We start from the raw sequence: 19,708 nt of genomic DNA, 5'->3' as shown, positions 1-19,708 counted from the left end.
CTGAGATCTTCCTCTGACCAAAATCTTCATCATCCATTTTAGGTATGGAGAAGCCAAAATCTCGTCACCAAATCTTACCATTCATGGTTGAAGATTTTAGCGACTACATACTTTATGTTTTCTTTTTCTTGCTATCATTGTGATGGTCTTGCAGCGTGCTTCTTCTTCTCTTCGGTAAATTAAAAACAACTAATTATTTTGCAATTAATCATATTAATAATATTTGATCATCACTAATTTAAATTAGAGTTTTTCAAACACATCAATATATATATTCAATTAAATAAATAAGTAAATGCATAAGGAGACAAAATTACCCCAATGTTAAAGTTAATGAAAAGATCAATGCACAGCTGATACAAGTTAAAAGAAGGGCTGATGCATGAGTATGTAATGCAAAAGTGGGAAATTATGGGTAGCTAGGCAGAGTTTTAGAATAAGCTCACTTAGCCATATGTGTATCCTCACCTTTACCTTAGCCCCATTACAACCTTGGAAAGACCTCATGATGTTTGCATTGGTGTATTAGATATTGTTGATTGGTTAGGTGCAGAACAAAGTTTAGAAAGCATGACTAGAGAAGACTAGAGTGAATTACCCTATACACTTGAGTGATTAGAGTGCATATACACCATCAGTGAGGGTCCAACGCTTGACTCTATGTTCCCTGCTTTTATAAGCTATCTTCTTACAAGTTTGCTTGTCTTTTATTATATGATTTGAATAGTAAAATTTGAATTATTTTTGTCTTGGAGAACTTATTTGCTTTTAACCAAGTAGATAGAAACATCTTAGCATATAGTTGCATTGACATTCATAGGTTGCATTGCATGAGTCTTACTTTTTCCTACTCATTTATTTTATCTTCTTGAGCTAAGCATGAGGACATGCTAATGTTTAAGTGTGGGGAGTTTGATAAACCACCATTTTATGGTTTATCTTGTATTTAATTGAGTGGTTTTTATCAGGTCCTTGCACATTTATTCATATGATTTGCATGGTTTTACAATTCCTTCCTAGTCTTGATCTATGGTTGAAAACTTGCTTCCTAGAATCATTAATTTGTGTATTTTAATTCTCCTTTATACCATTCGATGCCGTGATCCGTGTGTTAAGTGTTTCAGGCTTTATAGGGCAAGAATGGCTTAGAGAATGGAGAGGAAGCTTGCAAAAATGGAAGGAACACAAGAAATTAAGGAGATAACCAGCGAGCATCGACCCGCACGCATGGCTCACGCGTGCGCGCGAGATGGAGAAATTTACAGCGACGCGTGCGCATGCCTGACGCGTACGCGTGACATGCGTGATCTGCATAATTAACAGAAAATGCTGGGAGCAATTTCGGGCCGAGTTTTGACTCAGTTTTCGGCCCAGAAATACAGACTAGAGCCAGGAAATATGCAAAGACTCAACACACATTCTCATTAGCAAAGTTTTTAGTTTTTAATTAGAGAATCTAGAGAGAATTCTACTTCTTCCTCTAGGTTTTCTTCACATTCATAGTTCTAGAGTTTTATTGCTTTGCTTTGGATATTGAGAAGATTCATTACCTCCGTTGGAGCTTCCTCATTCTAGTTTGTATCTCTATTCATTTACTCCTTTATTGCCCATTGACTCTGTTTAGATAAGTATGTTCATGATTTTGGGATTTATTAATGCAAAGAACCATTTTTACTTTTAATTGATTTTTAGTTATTAATTATCATGCCTCCCTTTTATTCCTCTCTTAATTCTGTGAAATTTATATTCATGATAATGGAGTAGTTTCCTAACTTGATTGGAAGTTGATTAAAAGGAAAACCTTGAGTTGGAATACTCAAGTGTTAATATTAATTAGAAGTTGTTGGCTAATTCTCCTATCTTCGACTCTAATCCTTTCTTAGGAAAGGATTAGGACGCAAGCGATAGGATTAGTTTGAGAGTTACTTGACTTTCTCTTATTATATAAGGGATAACTAAGTAAGATAACAACCCTTTTTATTATTACACTTGGAAAAGTTCAACAGGGATAGAACTTCCATTTAATTTTCTCCCGGTCAAGGCTTTTATCTGAATTTACTATTATTTATTTCTCTATTTCTCAAACTCAAAAATTTCTTGGAAAACCTCTGATTAATAAAATAGCACTCTTTCTGCAACTCGTTGTGAGACGACCTGGGATTCATACTCCCAGTATTTTATTTCTAAATTTTGTGACAACCCCTTCTAATTTGATAAGCAGATTTTAGTCGGTTGAGAACTGTACTTGCAACGCTGTTTTCTCTATAAATTCTTAATAGGCCAATTTCCGCTACGTCAGGGAACTATTTATTAGGATTGCCATGGATGCTGTAACGACACACTCCCTAACCCATTCTCTCCATGTCCAACCAAAGCCCATCTTCTGCAACACAATATCTACAAAGTTCCACTTTACCCAATCATAAGCCTTCTGGAAGTCTAATTTAATAATTGCCGCCTTCTTCTTCCTCATCTTCAACCATTGCACTGTTTCGCACGCAATAAGCGCCCCGTCGTGAATTTTCCGACCCTTCACAAATGCGCTTTGAGTCTCCCCTACTAGACCTGGCATCACTGATCTCATCCTTCTAACCATCACCTTGGATATTACTTTGTATATACAGCCTACCATGCTGATCGGTCGGAGGTTTTTGATCTCCTTGCCTCCAGTGTACTTCGATGCAAGGGACACCCAACTAATATTGGATTCAGAAGGCAACCTTGATGACCGAAAGAAGTCCAGAACAGCTGTCGAGAACTCTGTACCAACCTCATCCCAGCACTTCTTAATGAAGTTCATATTATACTCATCGCTACCTGGAGACTTAGAGGATTCACAGTCCCAACCATCCTCTCTAATCTCCTCCAATGATGGTATTCTCTCAAAAGCACTTGACTCTTCTTCGTCAATCCGGTTAACCAGTCCGCCCCTAAAACCCACCTCCGATGATCTCTCCTGATGATACAAATCTCTTTAAAACTCTCTAATGGCTATCTTAATCCGAGCTTGATTTCTTATCAACCTTCCATTAATCACCAAAGCATCAATTCTATTATTCCTTCTTCTTGCTGACGTCAAGTTATGAAAGTACCTCGTATTTTTATCCATGTCCTTCGCATGTCTAGAGCGCGACATCTATTTCCAGTGTATCTCTTTCCTCATATACCACTGCTTGCAACAGCTTACTAGAGCCTTCCTTCTAGCCTCCACTGTACTATCATAGACTCTATTCCCAACCATGTCATCTACCTTCTTGATCTCCTCCTCAAAGCGCTGAATTTTCTTATCCATGTCACCAAATTTTTCTTTATGCCATTTTCCCAAAGGCATCGTTAGAGCCTTCAACCTATCTGTGAACTACCCCTCTCCAATATTCCTTCATTCCTCTTTGACCATTCTTAGGAATCTTTCATGTGTAAACCAGGAGTGTAGAGTTCGAAACGGATACGGGCCACCTCTGTACTTGGTATCTTCAACTATTATTGGGCAGTGATTTGACAGGCCTCTCGGACCACCTTTTAAGCGAATTTCTGGGAACTCCTCAGTCCATTCTACACTCACTAGTACTCTGTCAATACGACTATAGGAGCCATCTCTATACCATGTAAATTTACGATCATTCAGCGGTAAGTCCACTAATTGCATATCTTGGATCCAACTCTTGAATTCCTCTGCAGACGTTGTTAACTTGTCCTGATTTTTCCTCTCATCAACCTGTAACACCTCATTAAAATCACCCATGTAGCATATCGGGACTTGACATAAGCCAGCTATAAAGCTCAGTTCCTCCCATACAGCAAGTTTTTCCACTCTCGTATGAGGACCATAAACCAAACAGAAAGCACAATGGAACTCATTTTTCATTAAAACTCCCTCAACACATAACCACCCCTCTCCTTTGTAGCAGTTACTCATTCTAAACAGCATCTCATCCCACATTAACAACAGGCCCCCAGACGTGCCTTCCAATTCTACAAAATCCCAACCCACTGCATCACTTTCCCAAATACGTACTACATCAAATTTAGTCACAACTTGCAATTTTGTTTCAACCAAACCTAACATATTCAATTTTTGTTTCTTTATGAGCTCTTTTATCATACTCAATTTTCCAACCCCCCTCAGCACCCTAACATTCTAAGAGCTAAAAATCATTTTAAAACAATGTTACACACCTTTTTGAGTTTTTCCGGTTTGCTTCTTCGCGCATTCTCTTTTTGTTTTGCTAGCCTCCTCTTCTCAGCTAACGCTTCATTCTGTTCTTGTAAAATCATCATTAAGTTATCTTCTTCATTGTACTGCACTGCTCCGGATTCAACAACCAATTCCCAGGCCTTCCTATTTTCAATCATCTGTTCTTCCCTTTTCACAACGTTATGAATACTGATCACCTGTTGTCCGTCGTCAGTTTTCATGCCCGCTCCAGTTTCACTACTGCCCTCATCAATTGTCGCAGGACCCAGGATCCTCCCATCATCCGCTGCATCGGCACCATCTTCGAGGCCCACTAAGTTCTTCTCGGGAGTCGAGCCAGTCTCCTCGGCGTCTCTGCCAAGCTCGTCTTCGCTAGAGGGATCGTCTCCTATTGTCGCCAGCAATGGATTCCCCGCACATGTTGAATCATGTCTTGTTGGCCCATGGAAGCCTCCGTCGTTCCCTGTCACAAGACCTGCGTCCCCCTCATCTCTCCAGTTGGGTCCATGGTTGGCTTTACGGTGGTCTCGGCCTCTTCGTGCTCTGGCCACTCTGTTCTGGTCCAGGTTCAACTTCTCCACTTCCATTTGTTCCTCGGCAGCGGCGCTCATCTTCGCAAGTGGAGGATCGCGACCCAGATGGATCCCCACCCGACCCGACTGCGTTAGCGTCCCATCTGTTCGCTTCTCCAAGTGAGTTGGGCTACCTGCATTCTGCTCAGCATGGACTGGGCCTTTGTTGACAAATGAGCAACCCGTATTCCTTCCTTTCGTACAGGTGTATCCCTCCTTGTTTTTTGCTCAACCATTAAACCGTGTTTAGACAGCCTTTTTTCTATAACAGCATCCTTCATTCAGCCCAGCTTCGTATCTCCAACTGACTGTTTCTTCTAATTTCGTATCGTTGACCAAATCACAATATCCCTTCAATTTAGCGATTCCTACTACATCACTTCCTTCCGTTACCCTTGGAATTTGAATTTGAACTAATTTGCCATTACTCCATTCATTCAATATGTTTTTAGGAATTACCAAATTATCCTTTCCACCATCTTCCTCCCTTGGCATCGCCATCACCAACTCAGCCGCCGGATCTCTATTTACCAATGACACTATCGAACCGCTCGCACCTGAGATCTCGCATATTTCTGGAAAATAAGGTTTACCTATCTCCTCAAGCTTACACTCCAATCCAGAACTCTTGTGGCCAACCTTTTTAACTAGGACGTCAAATCCACTAGTACCAATTGTGATGTGAATCCACTCGTTGATTCTGTCCATAATACAAGTGTCAATTTGCACCCATACCACACTGAAAGAGAGGCATGATTCCGTGGCTTTGTCACATCCAACAACTTCTCCCCATTGGCTTTCTATCATCTTGAAGGTCTCTATTGACCACGTATGCAAGGGAATACCAAAACACTCTAACCATACCCTTCGAGTTTCACTACGCTCCTCCTCATCCCATCTCCATACACTATGAAAAAACTTCAGGAGGCTGTTCAATTTAAACGTGTAGGCTTCTTCAGCACTGAGTATACTTTCAAACGTCAAGAGTGTTTTGTACGCTCCTAGTTCTCTGACTTCCACCACATGGGGTAAATTCTTACTGATCATGGCCTTCAAGGACTTATAGTCAATTGCCTTTGTCTTTCCGCCTATTAAACTCTTCTGTAACCAATCCAGATTTGCTTTGGCCACCGGCACTTACAACTTCTTCGTCCACCTATTGCCGTGCGGGTCGCTTGGTGTTTCCTTCTTCTTCAGCTCCTTCACATTGGTCCTTGCAACCTTTTGGCACACTTCATGTTGAGGTTGAATCTTGACCGAATTATGTGCGTCATTTTCCTTCTGAGGTCCCTTCGTAATCTTCACTTCATTCGTGCATCGATACCTAGCTTCTACTATGACAATCTTGCCTCGTAATCTCATCCTATTCATTTTCGCAATAGCCTTTATAGCTCCCCCCTTCGTTGTATATCGGATGAACGCAAAAATGTACAGTGTTCCATTTTTTTTCGTGACAAATAGATATCATTTATCTGTCCAGTCCAATTGAACAAATGCTGCAGCTCCTTCTTGAAAATATCTTCTGGAAGATGATCTACGAAAATAGAGAACAATTCGTTTTTCAATTGGTAGTACTCTTCTCTATTCCAAACCCTAAGATCTTTACAGAAAAACCTACTTCTACCCCTTTCAGTGTTTCCCACCCCTCTTTAATCATTTGATCATTACATTTAAATGAGTTGTTGTATCATGTTTTTTATGCCTTGTAGTACCACAAACTTTCGCATGTATATATTCTACCTTACTTTGTCGAAAATACATGAACAACTACCAAAATTAAAATTAGTGTTATAATTTTGGGTCATTATTTACACATATTTACAATTTATGTGAAGTAAAAGCCAATAAGAATGAATTGAAATTTGTGTATGCAATACAAACTTTAAATTTCAACAATAATAACAATAGAATCAATAGAATGTACCGTCTTATAAAATAACTTAAGTATAATAAGTCAAGTTTATAGAAGTTTGATGCTGAAATATTATGAGTTATGACCATGATTACATTTTCTAGGACGAAAGTGAAGGTGAGTATGAATGAGAATATATTGTGTAGTTAATGATTGAAATTATAATTAATTAAGACCGAATGCAATTGTAATAATTTATCGAATCGCTATGAATTGAAAAAAGTTTGTCTGGCAAAGTGGCAATGTAAAGAGAAAAAAAATAGAATTATACGATGTCAATTACTCATTGTGTAACAATATTAATATTAACTTTTACATAATATAAATAAATAAATTAATTAATTGATAATAGATTTTTATAAAATAAAATTTGTTCAACAAATAAGATATATAAATACAATACTAAATACAGAATTTTTATATGAACTAATGTTCTTTATAATATTTTTTTATATAACGTTAATTTGATGCGAAAAATTATAAAATTGATACCAAAACTATTATTATGTAAATGTACTCTATATGATAGTATAAATATAATTATGCAGATAGATTTTTTCTTTGTTATAAACTAAATTTAGCATTAATATGGTAAATTAGTAGAAACTTAAAAGCTTTCGCTTAATACTATGTTGATCTAATGTAGTTATATAAGTATATTTTTGTCTACGTAGTTACAAACTACTTTTGGTATTGATGTCATTTATTAAAAAAAAAATTCATGTCGTTTACTTACTATAACACTATTTTAATCTCTTTTATATATTTTTTGCCATTGATAATATAAAATAATAATTTAAACAAAAAAAGGTTTTCCCAAGGTCAGACCCAGTGTTCCGCTTTAAAGCTTAAGAATGAGGCCAATAGGACAATGATCACTCCCAGTAACATCAGGGATAATGTACGAGTCATGAACTTTGTCAGCTATGGATTCTGATATAAGGAAATAGTCTAGACGCCACCCTGTTTAACAGTTTGGAAATAAATAAATAAATGAACGAAAATCATTGAGAAACAGAGAAGAATTTATTTGAAATGTAAGATAACAACAGCTAGAATATTTAAAGGCAAAGAATTAAAAAAATATATGATTGTATGAAGAAATGCACTTTAAAGACAATCACATACAGGATGTGTTACTTACACACTAAGTAATTCTGATAAAGCATTTCACAAAATGCATTACACAACATTACACTTATACTCAGGTAAAATTGGGTAGATTATGTTATCCATATGGAAAAAGACTCTATTATTATTGTTGTCTGATATCGTATGAACAACAGAGATGTAGAGAAACAACAGAGACGTAGAGAAACGGGAAAGGATGGAAGAACATTAGAGAACATAATCCCTGAAAAGAAATTGACGGATTGGTACTTGGCCAAAGCAGTTTTATTTATTTATTCAAGACCTTCCCTTGAACTGTATACACACACCCTTAATGGCCTTGCTATCCCTTGCAACTCAGCTTTTAGTGCATGATCTAAGTTTGCAGAAAGAAAGTGGAAGGAAGGATTATGTGGGATTCTGTTAGAGCGGGAAGTATTTGTAGGGAGTAGATGTTTGGCTTCTATTTGGTGTATATCTGATGATCTTTATAGAAGACTTTCATTTTCAGACATGGTGAGAGATTGGAATGCTATACTTTATAGATTGCTCTTGTGATTGTTTTCTGCTGTCGTATAGAGGACTTCTTATCCTCTATCTTGTATCATTCTTCTCTCCATCTTAATGAAACTCTCCTTTTATAAAATAAATATATAGTGGTGTTTCTTCCATTACTGGTGCTTACTGCTTAGATACCAAGTCCCTGATGGGATGTTGTGAGCCAACATGGAGTGCAGCTGGGAAGGTTGGAGAGGAAGACTGAATGGAATCTTATCGGCAGCCAGATTGTTAAAGATCATGAGGGGGCTAATGAACATCGACAAAGGAGTAAAGCTGCAGCCAGACATAAAAATGGTAAACAAAAAGCTCTTCAAGGAAGATGAAACTCGATAAAGGAGGACATCCACCACGAAAGATTTGGCCCCTCAATCTACTCGTCTTGAAACCAAGAGTGAGAAGGGAACAGTGACAACAATGAGAAGGGTGAACATTCAAGTTATCTGGGTAACATGGAAGAATGGAAGATCGCATACGAAAACTCTCACTTAACAAATTGTGACTCGAGCACCAAAGTTGAATGACCTGCTGAGGCATGATGAAGGAAAACAGAAAGAGACAAAAGGGAAGGAGTGTGCAATTCCATGGAGACCTCAAGGGAGCAAAAGTGAAAGGAAAATTAAAAGGAAGGGAACAAGATGAAGCCGCCAAAATGAGAAGAGTAGGCTGATGATAGATCTCATGCAAACCCTATCCTCTCTCTGCTATTTTCTTTACATTAAATGGATTCTTTTTTCTGCAAAACGTTTTTTTACCTATATCATAATGAATAGTTTAGTCAGATTTGATGCCAATAATCCAACTAGAGCCAAAAGCACGCCCAACAACTTAGTTCTTACTGGGGTTCTTAAATAATATCCAACAATGGAGATCTCACAGGAGAAATTGAACAATATGGACCAACTCCATGACCAGCTGTGCCACACTCCATTGGCAAAGAAACGTTATTTATTTTCAACCATAGCACAAAAAAATTATATGAAAACCATTTTAAGTATATAATGAATCAATTTTAGGCGTACTCATGAAATACCTTTGTTAGTCTTGCGCCCACCATGCCGATAACCCCAGTAAGTATATCCAACAACTCCAGGGTGCTGCCTTCTAAAAGTATCTACAAATCCCTTGGACAAGAAGTTTGTTGCAAATGATTGCCTCTCTTCATCTGTAAACCCAGCACTTCGTTTGTTACCCTGTATATTATGTTATCAGAAGAGATTTTTTAAGAAAAAAGCTGATTTTCCATGCTCAGCAACCTAGCAGTTCATTATTTACCATTAATGAAACTGAAACGAACAAATTGTCAGTTTATTAAAAAATTAAACCAAATAGACAAATTTAATAAGCCCAACCAGGTTAGCCAAAAAAGGTTTTTTCCATGGAACTTCAGCTATTGAATATGCCTCTTATATGCATTATATTCTCATCAATTGTATGCCATCTAAACATACTCTCAGCTGATAGTTTCCCAAGAATGTTGTCAACAATTCAACCCCGCATGGTTCTACCCATCTCATGAAATCTACAATGTTGACATGGTTACAAGTTCGTTGTCACACTGAATTTGAGACATTGATAGAAAATATGCCTACTTATGGTAGCTACTAGCACATAACTCCTACAGTTAAAACCAATTCAGCCTTGGTCATTAATAACAGGATCATTTATTCAAGTTTATGTCCTGCACTCATCACACTGATCTGAGACTTTATAATTTATCACATACACACACTCAGTTAAGGGATATCCAGTTCATTATCAAATAAATTCTAAATGACCAAGAATTCAAACAACGGTAACCTTTTGTAACTTGAACAAAACAATGCAAATATAATCATTTTTAAAAATGAAAATCAATTTAGAAAAGACGATCCAAAAAGTTGATTCAGGCAATCGAATAAATACAAGTAGTCAAGTACAATTCTTTTATAGTGATGTTGAAATATTCAGAAATTAAATTTTTCTTTCAAATTATAGAAAAATATATTTCAAATTTTCCTAGGTATACTAAACTTCTTGACTTCCTTCTCCACCCTTCCAGCCTTTCCAGATCCAGTAATTTCTACTTGAAACAATTGCCTCACTTCATTGGTGTTCTTCACTGTTAACAATGAAACTGTTAAATTTGAATTACTTACAGCAGGGTTATATATGTCAATCTCTTCATGAGCGCAGTTCAGATCACCAGTCAAAACTACAGGCTTTGACTTTTCAAGCTCCTGTAGAAAGCAGAAAATGAATCACGAATCCTGATAATGGAAGCAAAAATATAAATTTATGATTCTGTTAATATTTCTTCTGAGAAAATAATGCCTACCCTAAATCAATAGCAAAGAGAGAGGAGGGAGTCTAAGAATGTAGAACATATAAAGCATCTTGCTAATCCAAAATTGTAACATTATAATAAAGCAATAGATTCCATAGTCAGTTGAACATGATGAGCATAAAGAACCATGTTAATTGGCATCTTAAATGAAGAACTAACAAGTAGAAATTTTTGTTACTCAGATTGCTCAACAGATCAACACCATTCACAAATTTGAAACCTATGCTCAGAATGCCCAACATCATAAACCATTTTTCAATTTGCAAGGAGTTTATTAATACCAACACTCAGTATTATAGGAATTTGATAGCACAAGTTATATATATATATAAAGCAAATTTGACATAAAAGTCAAAAGGAAGCATTTGGATGGGTGTTCTGACAAAAAGGGAAAATAACAAGGGGTAAAAGGAGAAATATACACAGACAAACAACAACAATTAACCTTATCTAACAAGGAGGAGGAAAGAAGCTCTACATACTTTCAAATAATTGCTGAGAGATGCATCCCATTCAGTCACCCTATATGTCTAGATTCAAATACAGAAACATAGTCAGATAAGGATACTGTTCCCAGAGTCAAATGAAAAGATATAAAAGGAAAGCAATGTAATACCAGTCTTCTCAAGCCATCTCCAGAATTAGGGACGTATCCACATATCAAGTAAAATGTATCAAACTCTGCAGTCACAAGTCTCCCCTCACCATCATGATCAGATACACCAAGGCCATATCTAACAGAAAGTGGCTTTATCTGCCAGAATTCCATTTACAAGGAAATTAATATTTGAAAGAATTACTAATGTCAACACTAGTCGTGAAATTTATAATGAGGATGCAGATGGTTAGACTATCAGATAGAATCAACATCATATCACCTTTAGCTTCAACCTAAATTCTAGAAGTTAATGATTAAGCAATGGCCAATGATACTCTCATAATTTAGTAAAAAAATTAGCTATGTTGGGAAGGAATATTATTAAAGTAGGTAGCAGTAAGCTACATTGAAAGTAGGTAGAAATATTTTTTTTCCCACTACGATTAAACTCATTACAAAAAAGTTTTTACCTAGAGAAAATTTTTGGGTCAAAATATTTCTTATAATCACAAGCAGCATTAAATACGAGGCTTTTTTTTTCATATTTCCATTTCAATTAGTATGCTTTCATTGATAATTACAAAAACACCCCGTTCTGTTTGTTTTGTTTTCTATGTCATAAGTTTGTTGAAGAAAAGGATGAAAACAACTTTTCTTGTTTTCAGCATTTCCTTCACAAAACTTTTATGACAAGAAACAAAACAAAGAAGGTTTTAATTTTACAATTACTAATGCAAACAGATAATCCAAACACCGACTTATGTCCCCATAATAAATTTAGCATGAATCAGTTCTGCAAGGAATAGTCTTTACAAAAAACAGTCTTTACTGTAAAAACTATGAGTAGAAGTTCCATTATGTATGAAGAGACGGAATGAACGAGGTCAACATACCCTTGAGATTATGGATGTTCCAGAATAACCAAGCTTAGAAACACTACATGTCCAAAAGCTGTTATCATAGCCATCCACTAGATGCTGTTTGATTTGCTCAATATCTTTCTCCTGTTAGGATAATCAGAGCAATCACAAACATAATAAGAGAAAATAAGGGGTGATGAGTATGAATTTTAATATAAATATCCATGCCACAGTTCATCACCACTCAAATTTTTAGGATTTTCAAATGAACTATTAGGACTGGTATCAGTTAACCACGGAAAGGGTAGAAAAGCATGTATTAAATTCGAAATCCTTGACAATGTGTCAAGAATCTAAGGTAAAAAGCTAGGAAATTCTCTCCTCCAAGGAATGTGAAACCACAGCTCTCAGTTCAGTTACATAAAAGTTAGGACATCCCAAACTAGCTAGCATTCACCTTTTATATATTCAGCCCAGCCCCCAACTTTGTCTAACTGTTATCCCTCAAAAAGTCCTACCAGAAACTTCCTAACAAAATCAGTTGCTTGCCACTACTTGGCCTGCCATGTCACTCCTCTGACTCTTCTTCCTTTTTCCAGCTATATACTAATATACTAATTTAAAATAAATTCCTAACATAAACATTAGTTGCTTTTACTATGCAGCGATTTCAGTCTAGCTCTATCTGTTAAATGGCACAATTTCAAAATTTACCCGTTATACCATAAAGTTTTTTCTGCTATACAACAACTAGTACAAGGATTCCCTTGGACCAAGAATGTTTTAAAGTAAGCCCGTTTCTCAGTCGATACCATACTGATTTTGTTGAAGAAACAGGGTTTTAACAGTTGATATCCATTTACTATTTCATAAGTTGTCAATTAATTTGAGGGATTATATTGTTGACAGAGAGCCTTGGAGTAATGGTTGAGTTGTTTCTTTTTTACCTTAAAGTCAGGGGTTTAAACCATGGAATCAGCCACTATGTATCATCATGTTAGGCTGCCAACATTACACACTTTGGGTGTGGACCTTTCTAGGACCTTTTGCAATGCGGGATGCTTTGCACCCTGCAGTTTGGCCCCCTAACAAACAAGATTTATCTTCTAACATTTTTTTTCTCATTTCCCAAAAGTTAGAAATTCTTCAGAAAACTCTTGCGCTTCAAATATATGCAAGACTGGCACCTTTACCAGATGTCTATAGTGATCAGCGTAGCTGAAGAAGTAGAAGGTATTGGCCAGAAAGATTAAGTGAAAATGGAACAAGTATGGTATATTAAATCACAATAACTTTAGGGACATTATCTTACAAAACATCATTAACTTTGTTTTATTGATGTCAAGAACATTCCAAAAGCCAATATAAGGTCATACAACAAGTAAACCCTGTTCACTTGGTGAGGTCAACTACATGGTCAGACAACACAACAGTGTTTAAAACATTACCGTATCAATCTCTTTTAAGAGACAAAAGCAATTTATGTCGATAGTGACTCACAAAATGTTCAGTCATGTTTTCCTCCACCCTTCTTTGTTTATTTTTGTCATACTTACCTACTTTTGTTACTCACTTGGAAACAGCTAACTGATGTAAGAAGCATCCACAAACCAGTCAAAAAGAAAAAGGGCAAATAATAAGTTATCAATGCTATTTTTATATACAAGCCACTCCTAGCTGAAACTGAGGACAGTTGCAAAATAAGACTCTTCAAGGCATAAAATGAGCACTAATATTCTACCTGCAGTTTAGTCTCTTGCAAGCACAATACATCGAAGTCTTCCCTTCGAGCAAGTGCAGAAAATCCTTCTAGTTTTAGCAATGCTCTCAATCCATTGACATTCCATGACAAAAGCTTGACAAATTTTGTATCCTGAGTAAGAGGCGGGGGCCTCATAGTTCTAGGATTATATGCAATCCAACCTTTTTGTGGTTTCTTGTGTGCAAAAACTGTCCATGGTTCAGTTTGAATAGCTGTAGTGATCTCCTCTGATTGTGCAACAACACTAACGATATCTGAAGATACTTTTCTCTTTTCTCTAGAAGGCTTACAACCTGGCAATAAACACACGTATAAGATTGATTGGAAGTTGAATTACTCACACCTGAACCAAAACTGAAAAGTTAGAAAATAAAAGGCATTAAGAACTCAAAAAAAAAACACTAAGTTATGTTCAAAGTTATATTCTACCAGACAACCTGAAACATCATCTGATTTCACTGACAACTTCTTCTTGTTTGCCACCTTGACAGTTTTCTTTGCAGATCTGGATTGCTTTAATCTTCTTTTACCCTCGTTATGTTTACTTATCTCAGAAATATCATTGACATCATCAACAGGGTCTTCATCAAATACCTTCTTAGTTGTCACTTCCATAGATGTATTTTCTGAAGCAGCTAAGAGTCTTTTCTCATGTTCTTCTCGTGCTTGAGGATCTAGCTCTGCTCATGAAGAAACGTGTTAACCATTGGAATTATACAAGTTTTTCAAGAGAGACATCAAGCTTAATGAGCATAATAATTGATAACTTTGATAGAAAGAAACTCTTAATTTCCTTATGTTCTCAGATACAATAAAAGTTCACATTACTAAGAGAACAGTATACAGTACCGCAAGAGTCATTATTGTCCATGAAACTCTTCAAGGCAGACAAAAGATCATCTTTACGACCTTTAGCGGGGACCTTTATACTCCTGATAAATATAAAAACCATTCCTGAGATGTGAGATATAATCCAAACAATATTGTTTTAGAACTAAAAAGCAACTGCTGCCAGAAAAAGGACCTATAATCTTACCTCAATGTTTTCCGTAGTTCCTCAACAGTCAACGTGTCCATTTTGGCCGGGTCATTCCTTAACCTCTCAATCTCAATGGAATGGCTGTTAACATCACTTTCCTACATTACCAATATCGACTTAAACCAAATAACCGATAACAAAAAAGGGCTAATGTAAGAGAGAATACAAAAACACAAAGTACTATTAAGATAATGATAAATATTTACATTCTCCCGGGATGCATTTAATGTGTGTCTATAAACATTTACTATCACTCTTGATATCTATAGGACAACTGCATTAACAAAGATCTGGAAAAAGGCCGCTCTCAAAGAGCGTAACATAGGCAGCCTAAGCTAATAACCATGGCTTGAACACCTTGAGATCAAATGGAAATAACTCAACTATTGTTCCAAGCTTATATATATATATATATATACTGGTAAATATTTCAGGGCACAAGTTAAATGTGCTAAAGGAGAATGCAAGTATCTCTACTAAGCACAGAACCCTATAAGAATCAATTAAACCTTTGCAATATACTTTTTGGAAACTGGACTTGCTTCCAACCCCTTAAGCTTCTTATCTTTCTTGTTCTCAACAACTGGTAAAACAGGTTCTGATGAATTCGAAAAACGTCTTTTAGACCTCATTGCTTTCACAGTAGGAGAAACCAATGTCTTCGTATTCAAATGCTTCTGAATCACTGCAAAACTACAATATTCAGTTCAGAAAACCTAGATAGTTTACGATTAGGGTAAAATGCTGGAAACTAGGGACATTCAAAATAATATATTTCCGATTGAAAAGTTAAATGCAAAGATATAGGATATGGAAAATGAAGCGACGCAGAAACAGAAAACAAACCTGTTGAGATTGGTAGAGGTTGTAGACAGGAATTGCAAGAATTGTTTCATATCAGGTCTTTGTATCGAATCGAGAAAGATAGAAGGGGAACCACCAAAAAAGCTGAGAAATGAGAACGCAAAGGCCTGAAGTACGAAAAGTCGAAAACAGTGGCAAAGCTTATGTATGATTAACGAGAAGATAACCCTTTATTTTAATTATTTTTTTAGTAAAGGACAAATCCGTCCCTAACATTTTTTTTCGCGGACATTTTCGTCCCGAGGATTGGAAAATACTTTAATGTCTCTGACCTCCCGAAAAAGTGGACATTTTTACCCCTCCATTAGAGTCTCTCCATTTGCCCTGACGGAAAATGGTGACGTGGCTCCCGTGGCGCTGACCTAGTCGTTACTCGCTGCCACGTCGGATGGACTTTTGAAAAGAGAACATTTTAGTCTCAAGAAACTAAAACATTGCCGTTTTTCTCCCACCTTTCGAAACACACTTTAACTCACATATGCAATACCCATAACACCCGAATGATCAAAATTCCTCCCCCTGTTTCTCCCTCCAAAAATTGCATTACGTGAAAGAGCAATTGGCGTGCGGTAAAGTAGCTGTCGGCGGCAAAAAAAAAAAGTAGCTGTCAGGGCAGATTTGAGTTGCTGAGGAGAGGGAGGTGAAGTGGATCAAGAATGATAGGGAGAGAGTTAGAGTGGGTTGTAAGGATGAGGAGTGCAATTTCTTGGTGCTGTTAGTCTCTATAGATCATCAGCTGATTCTTCATCATTGAAGCCAGAGGAGCTACTACCACCACTCTTCTCATACACCTCCTTGATAACAGGATTACACACTGCCTCAACCTCCTTTAGCTTCTCTTCAAAGTATTATTTTTCTGCGTTTTGGTTATCATCCAACCATTCAAGAACATACTTCAACGTGCCCTCTATCTTCTCCTTATCATCCGAATCAATCTTATCAGAGAGCTTGTCTTTATCATTCCCTAACCTTCTTGTCCTCTTCAGCCAGTTCTTCAACCTCCTTAACCATCCTTTCAATCTCTTTTTGGCTTAAACGTCCTTTGTCATTGGTGATGGTGATCGATTCCGATTTCTTCCCTGCCTTGTCCTCTGCTTTCACATGCAGGATTCCATTAGCGTCAACCTCAAAAATAACCTCAATTTGTGACACACCCCTGCAACTCCAATAACAGTGAGTGAGAATGCCAGCAAATTTTATTCATAAACCTGAAAAAATCATGGGCACTAGCTATTATATATGGCACCAAAATATGCAACATTATAAGAATATGATCAGTAATGTAATGTATGTGTTTACCTTAATGGACACAGTAGTTTGTTGATCTTGGTAAGTAGTGAAAAGCTGAGACTTCTTAGTTGGAATAACGGTGATCCTAGGTATTATTTTTGTCATGACACCACCAACTGTCTCTAATCCCAAACTTAAAGGAGCAACATCAAGAAGGAGAAGGTCTTTGGTTTCTTCGCCGCCTTCACCACTAAGAATTCCACCTTGGATTGCAGCACCATAAGCAACAGCCTCATCAGGATTGATACCTTTGTTGAGTTCCTCGAACCTGGCCCTTGTCAACGGCTCAGAGAAGTCATTGCCATCGAAAAGAGACTCAATCTCAACCTGGACTTGGTGCTGGCTACTCAAAGCTCACTTGGCTCTCTCACACTCCCTTCTGAGCTTCCCAATTGCCCTGTTATCATTGCTGATGTCTTTGTTGTATTTCTTCTTTATCAATTTGATGATATAATTCATGAGGCGGTGGTCAAAATCCTCTCCTCCTGCTGCTGATGCTGATGGTGAACGAACAAAGAAGCTTGCTGCTGCTGAGACACCAACACCGCCACCGACTGCACAACCATCTCCGGCGGAGGAGCAGCCACTGCGAAACTCCAAATTTGACCGAAATCAGGCCTGGCCGGGAGGGCCCAGAGCCCCGCGGTAGCTCTGAGACCCACTAAGGACCTCACTCGATTGAGGGCTCGGCCTGGCGAGGAGCCACTCGATGGTCTGGCCGTCGGACTTGTGGCCGAGTTCCGTCGGATGCCATGGGTCGGAATGTTCCCTTTCTTCCTTCACCCGCTTCACCCTCACACTGCATTCGAAAGATTAGGGCTCAAGGATTTCATAGATTGGGGATGGAGGAGAAACGATAGCATTTTGGACTCTGGGATAAATTTGTCCTCTTTTCAAAAGCCCATCCGACGTGGCAGCCCGTAACGGCCAGGTCAGTACCATAGGAGCTACGTCACCGTTTTCCGTCAGGACAAACGAAAAGACTCTAATGGAGGGGTAAAAATATCCACTTTTCTAGGGGATCAGGGACATTAAAGTATTTTCCAATCCTCGAAGACGAAAATGTCTGCGAGAAAAAAGGTTAGGGACGAATTTGTCCTTTACTCTTTTTTTTTATTAAATAGCCATTTTGGATTAAAGGATTCTGATGGATTTTTAAAAAAATTAATAGTAATAAGTTATTAAGTATAATTTAATTTTTTTCAAAATTTGCTTAATATTTAGTCTTATATAAATAAAAGTCTAGTCCAACTTAAATATTAATGATTTTTAATATCTAAAAAGTAAGTAATAATATTAAAAAAATCTAAAAAATATATTATTACAAATTTTTTTAATTAAATAAAAATTTTTCAAATCCAATAAAGTGGATTCTTTTTCTTCTTATGATCATTTTTCTTGATTCATTTGGTATTAATTTTCTCTGTTTCAACTGCTACAATCGAAAGATCTTTTTTAACTATGAATATTCAGAAATAAAATAAAAGATAAATTTCTTGTTACTTGTCTTTTAATTATCCGGAAAAGAAAATTGCTAGAAAATTTGACATATATTCTATTATCGATGATTTTTATGATACGAAAAATCGACCACTTCATTAGTAAAAAGTACACACATATTTTTTGTACTTTAAAATATATATTCTCTATCAGTATATATTTGTAATACATCTTACATTATATAATTTTTTGCATAATTTTTTCATATTATATATGTTATTGGCCTCATAATAATATTTCTGAATCGATCCTGCATGTATAGAGAGGGATATTTTATGCTAGTGTTGTGTATATTGTCTCAAACCATGTTATTCTATTTATATGCGTATAAAAGTTACCATTTTCAAACTTCATTAAATTCAATCTATCTTAATAATATGATCCTTCCACTATGAAAAATTGAACCGTTCATATTGTGAAAGAAACCATACATTATTAAATGGACATCTATATCACAACATTCCCCCTTTGAATGTCAATTTAGAATTATGTCTCATTAAAATCTTACTAAAGAAAATCCAATAAAAAATTTTAGTGAAAGAAAAGAGTACGATATCTTTTGTGATAAAGATTGTCTTATTAAAAACATTGTCAAAAAAAATTCAATAGGGACAAAAATTTGACCAAAGAAAAAAATATAGCCTCCCCTCTTATTGACATTATTTAATATCTCAAAATCGGTGCACTCCAATTTAATGTACCAATCTTTCGAAGAAAAATTTTGGAAGTGACTTTGTAAATAATAATAAAACTTAAAGAGTACGCAAGAAGTACGCAAAAATAAAGAAGGTTGTGTTATATGTATTTCTTGATTGAATAAATTACAAAGGTAAAGCTAAATATATAGGCTGAAATTGTAACCAAATTAATTCTATTCGGCTGAATTTATGGGCCGGTGTGAGACTTTTTTGTTGTTGTTATGAGCTAAGGTGGAAGAGTATTTTAAACGTGTCACAAGATGGAGAATAAAAGATGTCTCGAACCAAATGACAATCAACCTCTAACTATTTTGTCCGTTTATGAAAAATTGGATTAGCAGTAATATGAAGAGCACTCTGATTATCACAATATAAAACTGGTGAGCAGATAAGAGAGGTGCGTAAAAATTGTAACATATTTAGT

The 19,708-nt window shown here is 36.4% G+C and overlaps 2 protein-coding genes and 1 pseudogene across 5 annotated transcripts; all 3 read right to left on the bottom strand.

The window, feature by feature from the left end:
- Positions 1 to 3,379: 3,379 nt before the first annotated feature.
- On the bottom strand, positions 3,380 to 4,066 carry LOC107474585 (uncharacterized). Its single transcript, XM_016094212.1, has one exon. The coding sequence runs from the start codon at positions 4,064 to 4,066 to the stop codon at positions 3,380 to 3,382; it is 687 nt and encodes a 228-aa protein (XP_015949698.1).
- A 3,392-nt stretch (positions 4,067 to 7,458) lies between these two features.
- Positions 7,459 to 15,948, bottom strand: LOC107474578 (DNA-(apurinic or apyrimidinic site) endonuclease, chloroplastic). Of its 4 annotated transcripts, XM_016094203.3 has the most exons (13): positions 15,779 to 15,948; positions 15,442 to 15,625; positions 14,930 to 15,030; positions 14,743 to 14,825; positions 14,452 to 14,573; positions 14,331 to 14,418; positions 13,873 to 14,186; positions 12,165 to 12,275; positions 11,290 to 11,427; positions 11,156 to 11,203; positions 10,486 to 10,566; positions 9,381 to 9,540; positions 7,459 to 7,642 (listed from the first exon to the last, which is right to left on the bottom strand). In XM_016094203.3, the coding sequence occupies exons 1-13, from the start codon at positions 15,826 to 15,828 to the stop codon at positions 7,521 to 7,523; spliced, it is 1,602 nt and encodes a 533-aa protein (XP_015949689.1). In that variant the 5' UTR covers positions 15,829 to 15,948; the 3' UTR covers positions 7,459 to 7,520. The 4 variants fall into 4 exon arrangements, with proteins under 4 accessions (XP_015949689.1, XP_020991098.1, XP_015949690.1 ...); XM_021135439.2 differs by having other exon boundaries at positions 14,331 to 14,573; XM_016094204.3 differs by having other exon boundaries at positions 14,331 to 14,573; positions 15,442 to 15,617; positions 15,779 to 15,940.
- A 570-nt stretch (positions 15,949 to 16,518) lies between these two features.
- Positions 16,519 to 17,436, bottom strand: LOC110277833 (luminal-binding protein 2-like; annotated as a pseudogene).
- Between the last annotated feature and the right edge of the window lie 2,272 nt (positions 17,437 to 19,708).

This window comes from Arachis duranensis, chromosome 3 (assembly GCF_000817695.3).
Source record: "Arachis duranensis cultivar V14167 chromosome 3, aradu.V14167.gnm2.J7QH, whole genome shotgun sequence".
NCBI classification, from domain to species: Eukaryota; Viridiplantae; Streptophyta; class Magnoliopsida; order Fabales; family Fabaceae; genus Arachis; species Arachis duranensis.
Note: the sequence above shows the minus strand (reverse complement) of the source record. Positions and strands in the feature narration are given on the sequence as shown.

What these genes read in the sequence shown, in the direction of transcription:
- LOC107474585 (XM_016094212.1), bottom strand. Translation starts at nt 4,066, where the DNA reads ATGTTAGGTTTGGTTGAAACAAAATTGCAAGTTGTGACTAAATTTGAT.
- LOC107474578 (XM_021135439.2), bottom strand. Translation starts at nt 15,828, where the DNA reads ATGAAACAATTCTTGCAATTCCTGTCTACAACCTCTACCAATCTCAAC. An exon ending in ACCTCTACCAATCTCAACAG is followed by an intron (nt 15,626 to 15,778) that starts GTTTGTTTTCTG and finishes TGAATATTGTAG; the next exon opens with TTTTGCAGTGATTCAGAAGC. An exon ending in GAACTACGGAAAACATTGAG is followed by an intron (nt 14,826 to 14,929) that starts GTAAGATTATAG and finishes TATATTTATCAG; the next exon opens with GAGTATAAAGGTCCCCGCTA.